We start from the raw sequence: 19065 nt of genomic DNA, 5'->3' as shown, positions 1-19065 counted from the left end.
AATCGAGGGGATATGGGTGAAGGCGCAAGAGGGCAGACAATGGTTTCTGGTCAATAAAAAGGTTGCCAAGAAGGGTAGAGTACGTGCCGCGGTTAGGGCCTGATACTTGGTTTGCTCTTTCTATCGGATTTCAAAATTGATACCATCCATGAGCGGAACAAATCCCAACTTTGAGGAGCTGGCCGCAAAGTCTGAGCAGCTTGCAGCGGCCAAAGGACGACGCCTTTCCCAAGCAAGCAAACCTTTTGTTAATCAGATACCTATTCCCTCAGTCCCTGTCGTGGGTCCTCCTGCTGAAGGCTCCTACTACTGGATCCCATTGCCTACAGTTTTGCATCAAGGAATTCATCCTCAATTGCACTATAGTAACAGAAATGTAGCCCCCTACAATCTGGGGCGAATCAGAGAGCATGGCCCACATGCGCAGCGACCGGACTTGCCCCCTCCCGCAGTACTTGCTCGAAGGCTTTCAGCGCCGGGGCGCCTAGCGGCTCTTGCGGACCCTCGCCCTTCCCATGATAACCGACCTGGTGCCGTTGAGCCGACAAGTATGGGTCAGAGCGCATATATCCCCGGGCAACGTCGCTTTTCCCTGGCTGCACCTATGATGACAGGAAATCCCTATTTTCTTGCATATTCTCCTGCGGCGGAGAATCCATACGCTCCGACATACAGGCGCTATTCCAATGCTGGACCTGCTCTTTTACTGCCATACGAACCAACTCGTACTCTTACAGCTCCTGCCGCAGTAAATTCGAAGCGCAGAACAAGCATACGGCAATCTCACCCGACGTCCACGCCGAATGGAGAAGACACTATTCAACAACCAACGGAAAAGAAATCAGCAATTTTATTTACAGAAAAACAGGCAGTAGAAGAAGTCAAACTCATCGAGACGGCAAAAGGATGGAAGCTCCAAGCCAAATTACCAGGTTTCACAAAGCACGACTTGTGCGTGCTACTCATTCATGACCCGCAAGTAGCCCGGCCCAACGGTGATCCAAATGATCCTCTAATACTACCAGTGGCGGCCGCCCGGGGCGATGGTGTCCGTAATTGTGCAATCTACCTCGAGGCTATGCGGATCACGACATGGACTGACAAAAAGGGCCAACCTCATAAGCAGGTAACTAGTGCACAAAAGATTGTCCCACTTGGAAGCAACCCTGCGTTGATCGGGTCGCTGTGGGTTGGTGATATGGTACAAGATGTTGTTCATATAGGTTTGGATAAGGCCTAAGCTATCAGTATCTCGGGATGATACTACGGTGGTATAGTTTAGATAGATGAGCAACTTGTGTATTTTTGGCAGTTAGTTAGGATTAGACCGAATTGTACACGTCGTTGAGCCTACACAGAAGTACATCTGCCTTTCGCGTTCTCATCCTTCCTTGTCCTACGGAGAGTTAACGACGTCTACCCTCCATGAGAGCAATTTGGTTATTGAGTGCATGAACATCCTGGCTGATTCGCTGCCGTATTTGTGCAGCATCACTTGGTGAATTGATGGGATATTGATAGACGGGGGGATATGGCATCATTGGGGACATTGGTTGCTCGTGCCTGTAAAAACTTTTGTTACAGACGGTAATAGCTAATGGGGTTGACCACGTTAAAATCTCACCATTGAGGATACCACATTTCTGGAACCATACTTGGTTGATTGCTGAAAACGAAGCAGGTGAGCATTTTGTATGATGTAGAGATCCAAAGAAGGAACATACTTTGGCGAGAGCATGGCACCACCACTAGGCATTGTGCGCGATGCAGCTTGTGGCGGATGCATTGAGTATCTGGATGGAGATGCGTTCATAGGCTTCCGTTCTGCGGGTGAGCGCTGGAGCTTGGACTCGGATCTAGCAACCTTCGATCCCTTTCCGCCGCGAACCTTTGAAGCAGGGATTGATGCATGCAGTCCCCTTCCTGTTTGATTCGTTTGGCCGCTGACCGGGTGTTTCACTGATGATCTTTCTGGTGCTGCATGGTTTGTATAGGAGACAACCTGCGCTATCTGCGGCAGATGCACTCCAGACTGCACTCCAAACTCTCCTTCATGCGGTCGTGCGATCTCGCCTTGTGACAACATAGCTTTCAGATGCTGATTTTCCCTTCGAAGCTGATCAATCTCCCTTTTTAAGCTATTTACAACTTCATCGCGAGGCTCTATGTGCATGGCTGGCCGATTTTGAATGCGTTTTGCTCTTTGTGCATAACGTAGCGTTTTTAGCGTTTCATTTGAATGGTGAGGCGACGAAGAAATGCATGCTATCATCAACGCCAAGCCGCTGCCGCCCAAAGAGTCCGCAAGGAGTCGTGTTAAGTTCGAATCTCGATACGGGATGTGGCCGTTTCGCTTGCGAGGATCGGAAAGCGCGGATATGCAGTTTCCTATAACCCAAACGAAGAAATCCAACGTCTTAGAAAATACATAGCTGATCAGACAGCACATCACATGCGTACCTAATGTTAGAAGACTTTTGTTAATGTTGAACGTCTCAGTGAGCATATCGCCGGTTGTTTTTGATTCTTTGACTTTCTCGCTACCTATAAGAACTTCCACGATAAGTTCGAGATGACAGTGATTTTATATATATGCACGTACCAGCCAAATCGACAAAGCTGATTTTCCCATGTTGGCGCAACGGCAAACCGCCTTCCGGGTCTGCCCGCTCACTGTCAATGTACAATGTCATCATTGCATGACTTCTGGAAGAATACTCATTGAGCTGATGGGCACGTGTGGTCCGATTACGCAGACCTGTACGGTGCCCATTTGGAATTAGCTCGTATGTCACCTGAGGCATAGTCGAATTCAAGTACCTTCTTGTAGAACTGCTACACAGTCGCCTAGCGCATGACACTCTAATACTAATAGATTCTCGACATAAAATCCTCGTGAAGCAGAGTATCTCACGGTGAGAGACGATGCAGTTGAAGGGCTCAGCAGATCATGTACCTATGATAATATGTTTTTTAATTAACTCAAACTTTTGGTTTTTTGCATGACAAACATCATCGTACGTGTTCATTGTATATCTCTAGGTAGGCGGCTCGGACAGTATAGGTAATATCAGGACGTGCACTGATTTGAGCAAACAAGAATTGCAGAGCACGAAGTATTATCCCGCTTCGGTCCAGATCCATTTCTGCACCAGGTGGTCCAGTCATAGTAAAGCTTTTTCCGCTCCCAGTTTGTCCAAACGCAAAGACAGTAGTTGCATATCTTGATGATCGTTCTGTTAGCAGACAACCGGAGGTTCGAACGGATGCTCTTCGACTTACCCATCAAGTGCCCGGATCACCAAATCTTTCACCCCAGAATTCTCAAATACATCCGCTTGCAAGCAATTCGCGTCAAAGATTTGGTCGAATGTGAGCTGTCTTCTTTCACCGTTTGCCGTGATCATCTGTTACATTTTAACTCAATGTTGTGGTCAGTTGCCCAAGAATCAACCTAAATGTACCTGGAGAGTTTGGCGATCTTCCCCACATATAACTATTTCATTACTTCCCGGGCGCTTTGATGCACTGGAGGGTGGCCGAAAGCTGGCAGAAAACTGTTAATAAAGAAGCTCGCACGTGTCCACACTTCTCCACTTACCGAACCACCACATGGATATTTTCGTCTTTTGTTGCTGACTTTGCAGAGTGGGAGGAGAAAGCACTGTAGTGACTGCTACTTGTTGACCTTGCTGTGTCCGTCAAGTTGCCTCGATAGTTGACGTATGGAGAGGATGTGGCGTGCGTATAGTGCCCATCTCTAGGTGACGAGGCGACAGGGCTGCCACTTGGCGGATGATTGAAATGGGCAGGGTCCATGCTTTAATCATGGTGGACTTCAAATAAATGGGTAGGGTGATTATCGCATGGGCTGGCGGTTGGGTAGCATTATTACAAGAACTGCCTTCGTTGGACGGAAATGATGAGCCTCAGTCGGAGAGTTGCTTACACCAACATTCTCACGTGTTAGATTTGCCTCATGCCGCACCAGATCTCTTCCAGCAGGGTTGACCGTTGGTTATCAGTCTGTCAGCGGAACACGAATGTCCTGTATTTTCTGTAAGGCAAGTGTACGAACCGACCTTATCGAGTATACGAGAATGAATGATGCAATTAGAGATAGCAAATACTGTTAGGTTCTCTAAGTGCTTTGATGAACGCTCCAGCTCACACGATGACTGCAATGCCAGATCGTAGCAAAGGAGGCCAACACGGACATCGTCCATGAGGTACTTGAAAAGCAACAATGAGGATATATTGGGCAGATCCTTTCTACCACAGCATATCTCCGTGCAACCTAGGATGACCTTACGGTGGCGTTTGCAGATCTCTATCCTGCTGCCCGTGTAAGCCTGTAACCGTTGCAATGCATCTCTAGAAGGATATCTGATTGGAAAAGAACTGCCCCTCTACAGGTTCATTACCTCGTAATCCCAAAACGCCATGTGAAAAATTGCAATGCACTTGAAGGCTCCGATGCGGATTTGAGTACAGTAGCCTTGGTTAACACCTAGTCCATACTGATACTTGACAATCAATACTTGCTCCCAGTTAGCCACATGAAGAAGGTCGGCGAAAACTTAATGAAGGATAAACTGGCGCCCAATGAGCAGTACCGGTGGGACATAGAGATAGGCGAAAATAGTCACAAGGTTCTTACAAAATTCTTCCCATGCGTAGGCTGGGATATACCAAACCGCCTTTCAACTCTGTGCCTCACTTCCATTTGCATTGTCTCTCTGAGCCCCTGACGACTAATTTCTTACGAGGTTTATTTCTGAAAGGCTACTTCTTCCAAGAACCTGGTGACTTGGCAGAAAGATTACGATCTGCTGAGGCGACAAGCTCGAACCTTTGAGCAACATTCCTCACTATATTTCAATGTAGAATAGGCCTAATGATACTTGTGCATTTAATTTCAATTCATTGTGTTAGTGCAACGTAGCTGCAGACCACAAATTGTTGGCAAATCTCAAGAATTGGTCGCTATGAGGATCGGCAAACTAACACAACCATATATTACTACATCTGCTCCTCAAAATTCCGATATGCACAATCTATTGACAAGGTAAAAAGAAAACGGAGGGTACGGAGACAGACGACCCGCAAGAAACACACCCGCGAGCAATTTTAGGGATAAGATCCGAAGGGGGAATCGATCAAAGGAATTACATATCGTCATCTTCGAATGAAAAGTGTGTCAATAGTCTGCCATACGCTTGGACCCGATTAGATTGTGATATAATCACCTTCCTCGGCAGGGAGAGGTCGTTCTGCCGCCTCCTTGAGCTCATTCTCGTACATCGCAAGCTGAGCAGCATCGATGGCAACTTCAGGAGGAGCCAATGCTGGTGCAGCCACGAACTCAAGGTTGGGGTTGCTGAAACCATCCAGGTGAGGAAAACGTCAAGATGCATCCTGCAGATCAAAGGACGTACCCAATCAACTTGCGAGCAAGCCAAAGGAAGGGCTTCTCGAAATTGTAGTTGCTCTTGGCTGAAATGTCGTAGTATTGAAGATTCTTCTTGCGGTGGAAAGTGATAGCCTTAGCCTTCACTTTACGTTCCTGTAGCGAAGGACGCTTTAGCGACAGTAATATCGAAAACTGCATGCCAAAAAACAAGTTACCTTGATGTCCACTTTGTTTCCGCAGAGCACGATCGGGATATTTTCGCAAACGCGGACAAGGTCCCGGTGCCAGTTTGGCACATTTTTGTACGTGATGCGGGAAGTCACATCGAACATAATGATGGCACATTGTCCTTGGATACTGCACATAGACGAGAATTTAATAAGAGAGTCATCCCACCAAGATTTAAAGCTGAACTCAACGTACTAGTAACCGTCACGCAGACCACCGAACTTTTCCTGGCCCTGATTCAAGAACGCAATGATGAGTGCACCGTCTTCCTTTTCTTTCTACTGCATTACTCACAGCCCTAAATTAGTGAAAGGGGTGAGTTCAAGAATCAATAATCTCGTGAGAGCAGAATGCACTCGTTCTTACGTGTCCCAAGTGTTGAAGCAGATTTGACCAAAGTTTGTGTGGAATGTCAAGGGGTGGACCTCCACACCGAGGGTAGCTATGAGAAAGGATATAAGGTCGTGTCGGTTGACATCAGAATGCGCGGACCACGTCGATCCCCTCGCGTGGACAAGTTTTCGCCACATCCATGTCTTCCCCATTATCATCTTTCCGTGCATTACGCCATCAAAGACGTCAAGATGTTCGTCACAAGATATTGTTCCCCTCCATCTCCACTTCGCTAGCTCCTAGATACTGCGACAAAGTCAACTTACCCACGTATTTCTTCTCAAACTCTCCAGTCAAGTGACGCTTCACAAATGTGGTCTTCCCTGTACCTCCGTCACCAACTAAAAGTTCAAACGACACGTAACTCAACGTCAGTAAGAACTCATCAACGAATTCAGAATCATCGCTCCACTGGTACATACCAAGCACAAGCTTGAAAGTGGGCATGTTCGCGGCGGGTGCAGCCATCTTTGTTAAATCTATTTGTACGTGTAGCAAGGCAATTAAGGTGAGAAATGAACACAGATGGGTCAAGGGCGGGAATCCGACATGGAGATCTCAATGATCGCACATAACTCTGCGGCCTTTTAAAAAAAGCGCGCAGTCCTCTGTTGACGATGCATCTTCTCATTCAAAAGGTACTTACTCTTTCAAGCGAGAGTATGTCAAGGGATGGTGGATGGATGGATGGATGGATACTCGTGCGGATGGCCGGATGGATGGTCAACGAAGGCCTGAACGGGGGACCCCAAAGGCTAAGCGTGTGAGTCGAACGTCACTCTGAGGTCGCCCAAAAAGGATAAACGAGTTGCGAACTCGCGTAGTGAACTGCGCACATCTGAAAGTTTACCCCACACATCAAAGATGAATCAAATGCAAATGGGCACACTGTAAAAAACTATAAGATCAATGGGGAACTCATCTCAATGACAGGGCTCTCTGGTAATCATCTATTAAGGCTGTAAAATAAAAGATAATGCCACGTTTGAAATAAAGCATATGATGATGGTAAACCATAGTGCTTTTGCACATCCATGTGAATTGATGGTAGCTGGGCAGGGGAGCCTCAGTATGTCCATGGTATGAAGATCTCTAACATTCAAATAGATTGTGTAACGTGGTCTTTCAATATGTCGCATCAGAGAAATAGTTACTGTATCTCATCGTGGCAAATATACCCATCCACACCAAATTTTGTACCTGCCAAATAACCTCGTCCTTGAACATGAGTACTCTAGATTTAGCTGAGTCTTATATTTGGCGAGGGGGCTGTTCGACGATTGCTCTCTGACGCGAGAGGGTAATTGAATGCAGCTATTGCTGCTTCAGCTGCCAGAGAGCGCAATTTCTGCATTCCTTGTTGTTCTTGGTACTAGAATTACAAAGCAACCGCGAACATCTGCGAGATCAGATGCAATGCTGGCGTCTGGCAAAGACGTCATCACCGACGAGGTAACATGCAAGCCCAAACCATTGCATGCCTCTTAATTCTTAGTCCATCGTGATCTGTTGGGAAGGAAATACTATCGATTGGGACGTGGTGCGCGGTTGCTGCATGCAAGTCAATGTTTTTGATTATTGTATTATCGCCAAGGGCGAAGCTGTGTACAGAAACAAGTGTGATCACGCAAAAGAACAGCGAGACACCGACTTGTTCGAAGGATGGTTCTAGTACCCCCCATTCAAATCTACCAACAGGACTACCGCGACGGTTAGGACCCCTGCCAATTCCCACCGTATCGCACAAATGGTCAAGATCCTGTGAATTGAGCAATGAGACCGAGCTCTCAAGTCTCCAATCATGATCAAGCGAAACAATACCTTATTTGGCAGCCTTGGCAGCCTTCGCCTTCTTGGTACCACGGAACTTCTTGGAACGGTTCTTGCGCTCCTTGCGCTGTTTACGAGCCGTCTTCTGGCTTTCCGCCAAACCGTGCTATGTAAAGGAAGTCGGCTGATCAACAAACTACTCATGCAACATGCCAACATTCCTCGTAACACGGTCTGATCGATGGGATCATCCACCACCGTGTGCGTCACAATCACATACCCGCACAAGCCTGTACTTGGGTTCGAACTTCTTGGCAGAGTCAAGAGAGTTGTAGATCAATGCAAATCCCGTTGACTTGCCACCTCCAAACTGGGTACGGAATCCAAATACGAAGATGCTCTGCAAACATTTGCAACATCGCACATGTCAGAAATTCTCAATAGTCGCCCATAATTTAACCATCAGTCGAACCAACCTCCTCATCGGTCTTGTAGAGCTTGGCAAGCTTCTCCCGGAGTTCCTTCTTGCTAACATTGGCGCGGCCAGGATGAAGGACATCCACGACCATCTGCTTACGTTGCAGAAGCGGGTTGGTCAAGAACTTGCGGGTGCGGATCGTCACGCTGTCGGCCTGGCAAAGTACATAATGTGGCAAATGAGAAACTGGTAGCGTAGCGGGTACCTCCTCTCTGATAGCTTTGCACGAAAGCCTTTGCCCATCCATGCTCTACCCGCCTACGCACGTCCCCCTAAACTTGGGATGCCCTTCACACCCTAAATGTGCTTTCCCCAGCTCATTTGATCTCGCCTTCTATTCCACCACGATGCTGCCTCTCCAATCTCGAACAACGTTTCCTTTCGCAAGAGATCGAAAAGAGTTGGTCGCACGCGACATGGACCGTCGGCACGGAGGTTGTCCACATGCTCGCAATGTCATGTCGTGGTCTTCAAGGAACACCCATCCACCCCTGTCCATCATCCATCCATCCATCCATCCATGCATCCATCGCCCTTCATTCTCAACAGAACCCAAATCACCATAGCCTCGTCTCTGTGTAGTTTATGCATGCGTACCATCTTGTACTGAAGTTCCTGGCTTTTCGCAGGTGGGCTGGACAAGCTTCAGTTTGCAAAAGGAAGAATTCCAACTGGATTGGCAGCAATCGCAGTATAGAGTCGCGCTGGCAAAAGCTACAGCCAATCATAACGCGCTGTGCCACTGGTTATCCGTCACGTGATAGACCCTCCGCTGAATGGGACCCTCAAAGGAGTTTGCAAGTACGATCGTGGGCTATTATTGCCCACAAGACCGCGCTGGAACACGCTGGGAGAAGGCGTCCATTCTATTCCGGATGGTAGCAGAAAAATAGTTTTACACCTCCTTCACTTATCGCTATCAAACTTGAGATGGATTTGTCCTTGTAGAAAGTGTTGCTTCTCCGTTGTCCACCTTGATTGGTGTCAAGCATGCGTTGAAAAAGCGTCGGCTAAAGGGGCAAAAGTAAACCCGTAGAACATGCTGAAAAACAAGCACCAAACCCAATTTTTTCAGAATAGAACACATGGCAGACAACTTGTCCGTTCTGCCGGTTGAATCTCACTTGGATTTTCAAAGTCCGACCGACATCGCCGCAATCCAACGCCAACTTTTTCGCCTCTATTTTTTTTTGTTCTGAATAGTTTGGATTGTGAGTCATCAAACAATGCACTAGAACATGGGTGGCACAGTCATGCATAGGCGGTGGCGTACATAACTGAGCATTCCAAGGGCCATCGGACCCAACAAAGAAGCTATCCTCCGTTTGAGAACAACACACACGGAAATCATTCAAATTTACAAGGTCCCGGGCATTGACTGCCTCCCGCGTGCTCCTAGATATCTCCATATCCCTATAGGTATGGTCGACGTTGTCAGGAGCATCACAAATCACATATAGGACACCTTTACAAACGGCTCCGTCAGCTGGGTTGCTACCAACGATACGAGCGATTTTGTTTTCTCGTCGACGTAGTGGCTCTATCAACCTTATAAACGGTCCTGTTTTTTCGTCGGCAACTGCCCATACTGAGTTCATGACAGACTTTGCACCACTTCCTCACTCGACCAAAAGAAGCGTACTCTTAATGAGCGACGGATTACCTTATTCTCCCATGGAAGGTGATTCGCCTGGAAGCGGGTCACCCCCTCACACGGACGACTCATCCAAGGGCTCAAGCCACAACAAACGGAAACGGACAACAAAAGCTTGCGACATTTGCAATAAGCGCAAAGTGAAATGCGATGGAAAACAACCAGCTTGCACACAGTGTCTAAACGGCGCTCTCACCTGTTCATACGCAAGAGAAGCTAAGAAGCGGGGTCCTAAACAAGGACACCTTAAAGAATTAGAATCAAGGCTGAAGCAAATGGAGGCGCTCATTCGACCTCTTGCCGACAAGCTTCCAGATGGTAGGTGCCAATTCTCTCCGATTTCATTACAACCAACTCGGAACTGTTATGGAATGGTTCTGCTGAGATATAAGCAAGGCAATTTGACTCTTGACCTGCCTATGTCAGCTCTGAAAGGTTACTTTAATTTATATATGCTAATCAAATCCTAATTTTTTCCCATTTAGCTGCTGCAGTGCTAGGCACGCTCTCCGATTCCCCCTCCTCTGCATCCGTACCTCCCACTCCTGATCAATCTCTCCCTCAACAAACGATGTCAATTCCCATGCCCATGACCGCGCAAACCATGTTTCCGCCGGCACAACACATGGTCACTTCATCAATCGGCTATCCTACTGCCAATATGGCAAACTCGTCATCACCCTACTCTCCTTACTCGTCTTATGGAGCCTCTATAAATCCCGCCATGCAAGTGAACGGACAGCAACTTATAGCAGGAACTCAATTGCAACAAAGCTCGGTGCCTCACCAAGTTTCAATGGGCGCAATCGATACCGGTCCTGTGAATCCATACATGAACGGCTTTGCGTACAACTCAAATCCCAATGTCATGCCTGCCATGCAAGTTTCCACTGGCTTGTCACCGACTTTGTCCCTCAAACCGTCGCCCAATATTTCTCCCTCGATTTCCGCTTCACAAAACTCTGAAGACGAGGACATTTGGAATATCATTGATCGCGATTTTGATGAGCTGATGGGTGGTGGCTCATTTACTCCAGAGAAATCCCTAGAACATGAAAATGGTGATTTCTTCACTAGTTTGCTTGGGAATGGGTCCGTCCTTCCGGATGGAGCGGGACCGGGTCTCGGTAATGTGCGGCAACGAAGGAGCATTCCACGTCAATTGCAAGTGCCATTCGGTGAGATACCATATGCTCCATCGTCAGAACCGCCGCAATTCAAAAGCTGGCCGACGGAAGAAAAGATACCTCAAGAGGCTTTAGATGAGCTCCTAGATCTATATTTCACTTATGCAAATCCGATCCTTGGACATCAAGTACATGAAAAGGAATTCCGCCGTACGATTGCGGCCCAGAGCCCCCTTCTTCTGAATGCGATGTATTGCGTGGCCGCACGTTTTTCGAAACATCCATCAATTCGGAAGAATCCGGAAATGATGTATCAAGCTGTAAGTGAATTGGCGTCATCATGTGGTCTCTGAGGCATACAGCTAAAGAATTATTTTCATAGGGTGATGTTTTCTACGCAAAGGCACGGCTGCTCATCAGTCAAACGGTAGATGTTCCAACGTTGGACACTGTATCAGCATTGATCATGCTGATGACCTATGCTTCCGGCAGCGGAAGAGGTATGGAGCGGTGTTATCGTGTCTTTATGAATAAGTCTGACTTGCTGTTTATCAATAGCCTCTGCTTCCTGGATGTATTCTGGAATGGCTATTCGAATGGCGCAATCTCTGAAAATGGATCTAGATCCAGATTTCCAAGAAGTACAAGATGTTTTTGGCCCAATGTCATGGTTTGAGAAAGAGCGACGCCGAAGACTGTGGTGGTGTTGTTTCTTGATGGATCGCTATGCCGCTGCGGCTGCTGACAGATCGATGCTGTGCTTGGAAAGGGATGTGAGAGTATTTGCGCCTGTGGGAGTTTGGGTTTGGGAAACGATGAGCCCGGATGATGAAGAGCCAAGCGGTGACTCGGAAGGATCCCACAACAAATGGCAGCTCACTGTGTTGTCTTCGACTGGAGCGACACCAGCTCAACGACCGCAAGAATCGTACCAAAGCGATAGTCCATTTGATCACTACATCACCCTTGGCAAGATTTTTGGACGCGTCATGGAATACACGGGCATGCTAAAGAGCCCTACACCTTCATTACCTGGTACTCAAGTCATCTCAATGGCGGAAGCGGAAATCCGAATGGCGCAACTTGAGTCTGCTTTACGGGAATGGATGGCCGGACTACCACCGTGGATGCGAAATCCAGGACGAACGTTTGCTGCCAACTGGACGCGGCGAACAGCGGACGGTGCACTATCCCCACCACCATGGGAGGTTGCATACCTGCACTTGTTTTATAACACGGCTGTGGTGTTATTGCATCGGCCAAAGATGATGGCAATTCTGACGCAGGGCCCTACTGTTGCAATGAGATCGCCCCATTTCCTGGCATCACAGCAGTCGGCCACCGCGGTTGCGACCTTGCTTGAATTGATAATGTCGACCAATCAAGAACTGCACTGGATAACTCCATTTGTGTGTTTCTGCATTTTTCAGGTATGTGCAGGCTTATTTTGGGCATGATCCTTCTGTGAAAGCTGCTAACGTTGCTATCATCCACAGACTGCCCTCGTACACATTGTTGCGGCTCAAACAATGCGTGGTGATGACATGGCTGTACAAGCAGCCTCTCAACGGGTGAAGACGCACCTCCGAGCGTTGCGTTTGATGTCGCGATGTTGGTTGCAGGGGTCAAAATTGGCAGGCATCCTCGGGGATCTTTTCAAAAGCGTGGAGAGCTTCACCTTGATGGAGAACGTCGGGAATGATGCAAAAGCGATAGCGGATAGCGGTAGTGGAAACTCATTATAAGCTGGACATTCTAGTCACAGCAAAAAGTTGCCATGTTCAGCATTAGATGTGCGATGGCATTGCTGTTGTGATGCCCTTGTTTCTGTATTTATTTTTCTTTTCGGGAAAGGGTAGTCATGTCATGGTCTCACAATTGTATAGGTATAGAGTGAGAATCGCCCATAAAATCCACTTTCAAAAACAGGGCGACGCATGAGAAAAAATAAACCTGTGCAAATAGCATGTTTAATGTTTTTGTTCTTGGAGGCAAATACGAGCGACCACTAGGTGGATATCCCATGTGCTTCCGGGTTTAATGCAGATCTCTGCTATGTCCAGGTCTTTTGCCCTGTGATTGGCAGTTGATGGTCGTCTGAGATCGGCGTTTAATTTTTGGCTCCTTTGGGGCGTTGGGCTGATTATTCGTGGAATAATTAAATTTTGCGGCTGCTGACAGGCTGAGCAAACACTTCTAGAACCCAAAAAGGGCAGTGCTCCGATACCCTCCGTTTGCGGAGCATATCTGGTCAAAGATCCACAGGACCAGTGTATTTAACAAGGCCTGATTTGTTCCCCCTCGCACTCATTACTTTTTTTTTTGACCACACTCTGACTACGATGCTCACAGCGGATTCCTTTTACCTCCAACGTTCGGGGATATGCACGTCACTTGGTGGGATGTCCGTGTATGAAGCCATCGGATATGGTGTATTGGACTCTCGTCTGTTTCGATTGCCAACTAGCCTCGGAAATTCGCAGACAATCTCAAACCCAAACTCCAAGCGTCGACGAATACAAAAGGCTGTCGGAAAGATTTTTGGATGGAAACCGCAAGACAGTGATAGACGGTATCAAGACGCAGACACGGTCGAACAAATAACAGATGAAGACGAGCTACCTGCGTATGATCTGGCTGATATCCCGCCTCCACCATACAGTGAGCCTGAAACGAGTCCATCGGCAGATTCTCGGGCAGAGAAAATCACTGGGCATGGAAGAACACAGCGATGGAGAAATCTGAGGACTCGAGTGAGAGCGATTTGCCGATAACGGTGTGGGAAGGTGCTTTAACAATGTTACGATGGGTAGAAATGTGGAGAATGGGCTTCTACTACGATGGGCCAACCGTGGACGTACATTACATACATTTTATACATATATTAAGTTTTTTATAACCATGTCACATAAATAAACTCTTTGTCCTGGCATTCCCATTCCCATTGCCAGCGGATGATGCGGGGCAGAAAATATAAACATTCGTTGGTGCGAGATGCGGCGGGAATTTGTTTAAATCAAACCTGGTAGAAAGAAGTGTGGTTCCAATGTGAATGTTTATTTGCCATGTGAGTGACATGTGATCTGCGAGTGCGACTCCCACTTTCACCTGCTGCACATCTACCCCTTTTGCTGCCAATGTCCTTTGATTCCAAAGCTCATGACGTAGAAGCGCCCTTCAATCCAGACGGTGAACGAGATGGTAAACAAACATGTACATCACATCAAGATATGACTTATGTTGATTCTTTGGCTGGCAGTCAGGAATCTGATTTTTTCTAGAGCAGGACGAACTGAGGCGCTACGGCTTGAAAGCAGCATTCATACGAAATGTCAAGTCTCCCCTCGAAGCATATTTTTTGGTGGACATCCCCGTTAACGACGACAACTCAGCATATCAGTTCTGGTGGTGTATTAATAGGACGTTAAACTCAATTGGTGTAGAGTCCTCGGTAGGCAACGACGAATCATGGGATTTCATTGGCAAAAAGTGGGGTTGGAATAAGATCCTGTAAACTGGGAAATACAATTATTACCTCCCACCATTGGATCTGTGCTGTAACTCAGCTTACATGCTCAGTACGGCCCCAACTAGATCATGTAATCAGTAGATCTTTAATGTGTACCAAAGTTTCAACACAGGCACGATTACAAAGCGCGACAAAGTGTAAAGGAGAAAGCTGGTGCACAACGTGTGTTTAATATAGTCTGTGTACTGTTCATCAATCTCCTTCACCAGCTGGACGAATGTCATCTTGCCATTGAATTGAAGAATATTGCATAAAGGAACTCCAGATCAGGGCAATCACGTATCTGTCCAAATAATCGCCAAAGCTGGAGTCACTCTCCGCATTTCAGCCTGGCCTGGCGTTTGCAAGGCTCTCCATCAAAGGCCGCTTCCTTATAGAAATTGACGTCGGGATTTTGCAATCTAGCATCGCTGTTCGACTTATGGTGGCTTTACTGTGCGCTATGCAGATCCCGATCTGATTGCACTCAGCAGGGGATAAAACCCGCAAGTTGAACCAATGCCGCGCGGAAGTTTAGCTTTTTTATTTGTGAGCTGACAAACAATGTTATGGTTGTTCTTGCGGCGCCCTCATGGTAAAAAAAAAAAGTCCACGGAGTTTGGTTAATTCCAGAGCTTTCGACAATGCGATCTATTCTTTGATTTGTTTTGCTAATGGGGGACACGAATTATTCTTGTAACTATTCTTAAGGTTTGCATATGCTCACATTAAGCATATTTCACATGCCCTTATTTTTCCACGCCGTATCCCATCTCCGGACATCAACGCATTATTTGGTCGGAGGTATTGTTTTCCACTTCGCCACTTACCTCCGTCTAATGTAATAGTTAGTTCAACATATAAAAACTCTTCATAAAAATTGCCTCGTCTGGTGGCTTTGGTTGTCTAGTGCCTGGCAAAGAATGAACGACGGTATTGATACCAACATTACTGACGGCACTGGAGGAGATGGTGGCTATGAAGGAGATGATTTCACTTGGGTTGATCCATATGCGAGCGAATGGGACAAGTTGACGACTGTCTCCACGACATTAGTGAGTAATTACCTTCCTTTAAGTTGATTTTACAGAGGCTAATGTGGCACTAGGCGACGTTTTCAATCGCAATGTCCCTTGCAACCCTTCTAGTCTTTACTCTAATGCGCTACTACCTCCCAACCCTGGTAAGCACCGCGCAAGAAATTAAAACTGTAACAAAAGCATTTACATTCATTTGTGAACCTAGTCAAATCGCGTGTCGCTTCGTTTGGTGTCATTTATCGCGATCGCAGATATAGTATATGAATGTGCATGGATGGGCTTGAATTATGTCACATACGCCGACACTCCTGAGTGTACCACGGTGATGTACTTTATCGTTGCCGGCAATTTAGCATCGGTCTTTATGTCTGCGGCGATAGCACTGAATATATTCTTGGTAGGTTTGTGCAGTGTAGAGTGGTAAATTTACTTGGCTGATATCTGCTTTCTATTATGTGCTCCAATAGGTGTTTGTTATCAAATTCGGCGTAACTCCTATTTACGAAAGAATGTATTACATTGCATCAGCGTCCGTCGCCATCTTGCTACCGATCATTGCCGTAGCTACAAAAAGATTAGGTTACAACGGTGATGAGTGCTGGTTTAGGGGACCGCCCGATGATTTATTGAACGGGATTGGTCCTCAATGGTAAGTTCCGTTCTAATATGAATGTTATCGCACACAAATCTCATATCGTTGATTCAATGAACAGGGGGTTCTTGTACGGCTGGATTACCTTAGTTTGTATCCTATGCTCCATCGCTACTTTTCTCTTTTGGTACGTGCTGTACCAGAATCAAAAGCAGTTGCGCGACATACCCAACCGCGTCGGATCCACAGCCGCCAGTGCTAAAAAAAACAATAAAGCACGCAAGAAGGAACAGCTCGTGAACAAAGCTGTTTCCCGTATCAGTTGGTACTGCGTTGTACCCTTGCTTGCCCAATCGTGGAACATCATTTTGGATGTTTATTTGCATCTCGGGGGGAGCTATGAGACATTTACTTCGGTCTGGATTACTTACTTGGCATGCATTTTTGCCGCATTGCAGGTAACTGTTGCCCACACACGGTCATCAATCATTAAAAAATTCTAATGAACACCTTTGAATCACACAGGGCACAATGAACTCTACCATTTTTCTTCTTTTGGACCCGACCGTTGGGCACGCCCGGGAGGCCCTTCGCAAGCACTTGGTGCAAGCTCACTATCTAAAATACATGTGTCTGGAAACGCAGTCGACGACTGCCATGACAAGTCCGACAAGTCCGACCAGTCCTGGTACATCGCATAGGATGTCCATGCAGCATGTTCACCCGACCATAGTGGATCCAGAGACCGCATCACAAATTCCCGTTCCAGAAGGCCTCTTCCAAAACGCAATGTTCTGGTTTACGAAGCAACTTCTTCTTCGCTCTGAGGATTTGGAAGCGAAGACACCTCTCCGTAGTGATACAGCCAAGGCCGCTGCACGTGGAAGCGTACACTCACCGACTTCCAGCGAGATACCAGCATCAACAACGGGCGTTAGCAATACTGAGGGTAAAGTCAGGGCTGTTGCATTGCTCTGATATTTCACCGGCGAGTTCTTTTGTCTTGTAACACTTGAATAGAATGCTCTGATGCGTACCACAACCACCGTCCCCCTATAATATATCAACCGGAATTGAGGCATGTTGTTTATATTTTCAATTGCCAAAACTGTCCGATCCAAATCAAGGGCAAGGTCAATGCCGTTACGATCGGTAAGTCCTATTATTGACAATTTTTGAAAAGAAGAAAAGATTGGTTCTCCTAGTCGAGAACGTCGTCTCAACGATTGACGTGGTGAATACCAAATCCGCCCAAGTCCAAATCACTGGAAACAATGGAAGTCTGTGATTTCTTGAATGATTGTTCCCAATTGGTAACTCAGCAGTTTGAGGCAGACAAAAAGGACTAGTGATTGCAAGGTCAAAATTACAATGTCAATGAGCAAGTCTACCAATAGATGAAATACATGATGAATCGCAGTTGGGAATGTTACATTCTATTCGACCTCCATCATCGATTGCTTCGTCTTCCTCCCAGCCTTGACACCCTGCTTGACGGACCTCTCCTTTTCTTTGCGGGCATACTCGACTTGTCTCTTTGCATTTCTGCCTTTCAATGGTCGTTCCTCCTCCTCACTAGCACTACCACGATCATGATCATCATCTACCTCGCTATCTCTAGACTCTCCTTCGCGATTCTTCCTATCCTTCCTTCGACCTCCAGCCAAACCATGCGTGGCCGGCTTTCCGGCTTCTGCCCTATACCGTTTTGATATGTAGCGCACAAATACTGGATCTCCAGTGCCCCATCGTCGACGGAACCTAGCCTCGAGCGTGTCCCCTTCTTCAAGGTCCTCAACACGGTGAATAAAAAGCTTGAATTCTACCCGGAGATTATCCGTAGATAAACCATCTGATAGATTTGAGTCAATGGAGGTTACCGATCGGGTATCTTTATTATCAAGAGAGTCCTGGTCTTCAATATCATCCTCGTAGCCACCTTCTTCATGGTCTGCCTCATCATCGGTGTCATAGTAGTCTTTCCGCCAAGCTGGCTCGGGTTTTCCTTCCTCTTGTACCTCTTCTACCTCACTTTCTGCAGCAAAGCTCTCCTCATTTAGCACGTCCGAGGGCGAAAAGTCCGGCTCACCACGAAGCACCGCTAGCTTCCCCTTCTCGACCAGCGGACGAAACGCGGTCGGAAGTTGTGATGGGATGTCCTGGTTGCCTTCCAAATCCAAAACTTCCAAATCTTGCAAGTCGACTAGCACATTCGGTACGCTCTGAATCTTGTTGAATGAAAGGTCCAAGTAGGTAAGACGCGGGAAGATGGATGGGAGGTCCGCAGGAATGGACGTAAGGCGGTTTTCCCCACTGTAACGACAGCCAACTAGTCAGTCAAACTCTTTGTTAAAGCCCAAAAGGCTGTACCTACAGCAGCAATGCAGAGAGGTTCTGCAACTTTTCAGCGTCCACCGGGATGTTTCCAAGGTTCAGTCCTCGCAGGTCCAGCACGCCCGTTTTCCTGGCCTCTGAGAGGCGTTGACGGACCGTAGGAGTGTCTTCCTCTGGACCCGCGCCCGTCTTCTTTGTAGCTGCAAATGTCGCTTTGGTGCGGGTTTCCCGCTGACCACTCCGAGCTTTGATGTTCTGCATCACGATCAGATGTGGAAGAAAGATTGACAAAGTGAAATGTGGGCAAGTTGTGTGAAATTGACCCACGTCATATCAATTTGTGTGGATCGAATGAGATGAAATGCAAGATGCCTCCCTCGATTTAGGCAAATAAACTATGGTTCGATGCACAAAAGATGCTCCATCATGAAAAACGGGTCCAATACCTGCAGCAATGAACGGTTTGCAATTACTATCTCTTTGCGGATATCTATGAGAGGAATATTCTGCAGTTGCCACCTGCATGAT

General features: G+C 47.1%; 8 protein-coding genes across 10 annotated transcripts; 4 read left to right on the top strand and 4 right to left on the bottom strand.

The window, feature by feature from the left end:
• Positions 1–148: 148 nt before the first annotated feature.
• SPPG_06695 (uncharacterized protein) lies at positions 149–1402 on the top strand (the record flags this gene model as incomplete). The annotated part of the gene is made up of 1 exon (XM_016754899.1): positions 149–1402. The coding sequence occupies one exon, from the start codon at positions 149–151 to the stop codon at positions 1238–1240; it is 1092 nt and encodes a 363-aa protein (XP_016606341.1). The 3' UTR covers positions 1241–1402.
• On the bottom strand, positions 1267–4407 carry SPPG_06694. Of its 3 annotated transcripts, none has more exons than XM_016754898.1 (11): positions 3964–4407; positions 3602–3904; positions 3465–3546; positions 3283–3407; positions 3022–3223; positions 2821–2956; positions 2603–2758; positions 2461–2544; positions 1725–2388; positions 1625–1666; positions 1267–1563 (listed from the first exon to the last, which is right to left on the bottom strand). In XM_016754898.1, the coding sequence occupies exons 2-11, from the start codon at positions 3817–3819 to the stop codon at positions 1407–1409; spliced, it is 1866 nt and encodes a 621-aa protein (XP_016606340.1). In that variant the 5' UTR covers positions 3820–3904; positions 3964–4407; the 3' UTR covers positions 1267–1406. The 3 variants fall into 3 exon arrangements, with proteins under 3 accessions (XP_016606340.1, XP_016606339.1, XP_016606338.1); XM_016754897.1 differs by having other exon boundaries at positions 3989–4407; XM_016754896.1 differs by having other exon boundaries at positions 3602–3900; positions 3964–3987.
• A 588-nt stretch (positions 4408–4995) lies between these two features.
• Positions 4996–6868, bottom strand: SPPG_06693 (GTP-binding nuclear protein spi1). Its single transcript, XM_016754895.1, has 10 exons — positions 6681–6868; positions 6457–6513; positions 6301–6375; positions 6008–6083; positions 5936–5939; positions 5837–5874; positions 5629–5770; positions 5439–5566; positions 5250–5380; positions 4996–5182 (listed from the first exon to the last, which is right to left on the bottom strand). The coding sequence occupies exons 2-10, from the start codon at positions 6500–6502 to the stop codon at positions 5169–5171; spliced, it is 654 nt and encodes a 217-aa protein (XP_016606337.1). The 5' UTR covers positions 6503–6513; positions 6681–6868; the 3' UTR covers positions 4996–5168.
• Positions 6869–7575: 707 nt separating this feature from the next.
• SPPG_06692 (40S ribosomal protein S24) lies at positions 7576–9452 on the bottom strand. The gene is made up of 5 exons (XM_016754894.1): positions 8880–9452; positions 8281–8436; positions 8085–8204; positions 7856–7970; positions 7576–7793 (listed from the first exon to the last, which is right to left on the bottom strand). The coding sequence occupies exons 1-4, from the start codon at positions 8880–8882 to the stop codon at positions 7857–7859; spliced, it is 393 nt and encodes a 130-aa protein (XP_016606336.1). The 5' UTR covers positions 8883–9452; the 3' UTR covers positions 7576–7793; position 7856.
• Positions 9453–9602: 150 nt separating this feature from the next.
• Positions 9603–13087, top strand: SPPG_06691 (uncharacterized protein). Its single transcript, XM_016754893.1, has 5 exons — positions 9603–10254; positions 10422–11383; positions 11446–11563; positions 11622–12493; positions 12560–13087. The coding sequence occupies exons 1-5, from the start codon at positions 9879–9881 to the stop codon at positions 12806–12808; spliced, it is 2577 nt and encodes an 858-aa protein (XP_016606335.1). The 5' UTR covers positions 9603–9878; the 3' UTR covers positions 12809–13087.
• A 349-nt stretch (positions 13088–13436) lies between these two features.
• On the top strand, positions 13437–13967 carry SPPG_06690 (uncharacterized protein). Its single transcript, XM_016754892.1, has one exon. The coding sequence runs from the start codon at positions 13466–13468 to the stop codon at positions 13835–13837; it is 372 nt and encodes a 123-aa protein (XP_016606334.1). The 5' UTR covers positions 13437–13465; the 3' UTR covers positions 13838–13967.
• A 1290-nt stretch (positions 13968–15257) lies between these two features.
• Positions 15258–17284, top strand: SPPG_06689 (uncharacterized protein). Its single transcript, XM_016754891.1, has 7 exons — positions 15258–15375; positions 15482–15626; positions 15680–15754; positions 15817–16008; positions 16079–16260; positions 16325–16661; positions 16729–17284. Exons 2-7 carry the CDS (start codon positions 15495–15497, stop codon positions 17179–17181), a joined length of 1371 nt encoding a protein of 456 aa, XP_016606333.1. The 5' UTR covers positions 15258–15375; positions 15482–15494; the 3' UTR covers positions 17182–17284.
• A 60-nt stretch (positions 17285–17344) lies between these two features.
• On the bottom strand, positions 17345–18864 carry SPPG_06688 (uncharacterized protein). The gene is made up of 2 exons (XM_016754890.1): positions 18578–18864; positions 17345–18516 (listed from the first exon to the last, which is right to left on the bottom strand). The coding sequence occupies exons 1-2, from the start codon at positions 18796–18798 to the stop codon at positions 17640–17642; spliced, it is 1098 nt and encodes a 365-aa protein (XP_016606332.1). The 5' UTR covers positions 18799–18864; the 3' UTR covers positions 17345–17639.
• Positions 18865–19065: the final 201 nt, after the last annotated feature.

This window comes from Spizellomyces punctatus (assembly GCF_000182565.1).
Source record: "Spizellomyces punctatus DAOM BR117 chromosome Unknown supercont1.12, whole genome shotgun sequence".
Taxonomy (NCBI): Eukaryota; Fungi; Chytridiomycota; class Chytridiomycetes; order Spizellomycetales; family Spizellomycetaceae; genus Spizellomyces; species Spizellomyces punctatus.
Note: the sequence above shows the minus strand (reverse complement) of the source record. Positions and strands in the feature narration are given on the sequence as shown.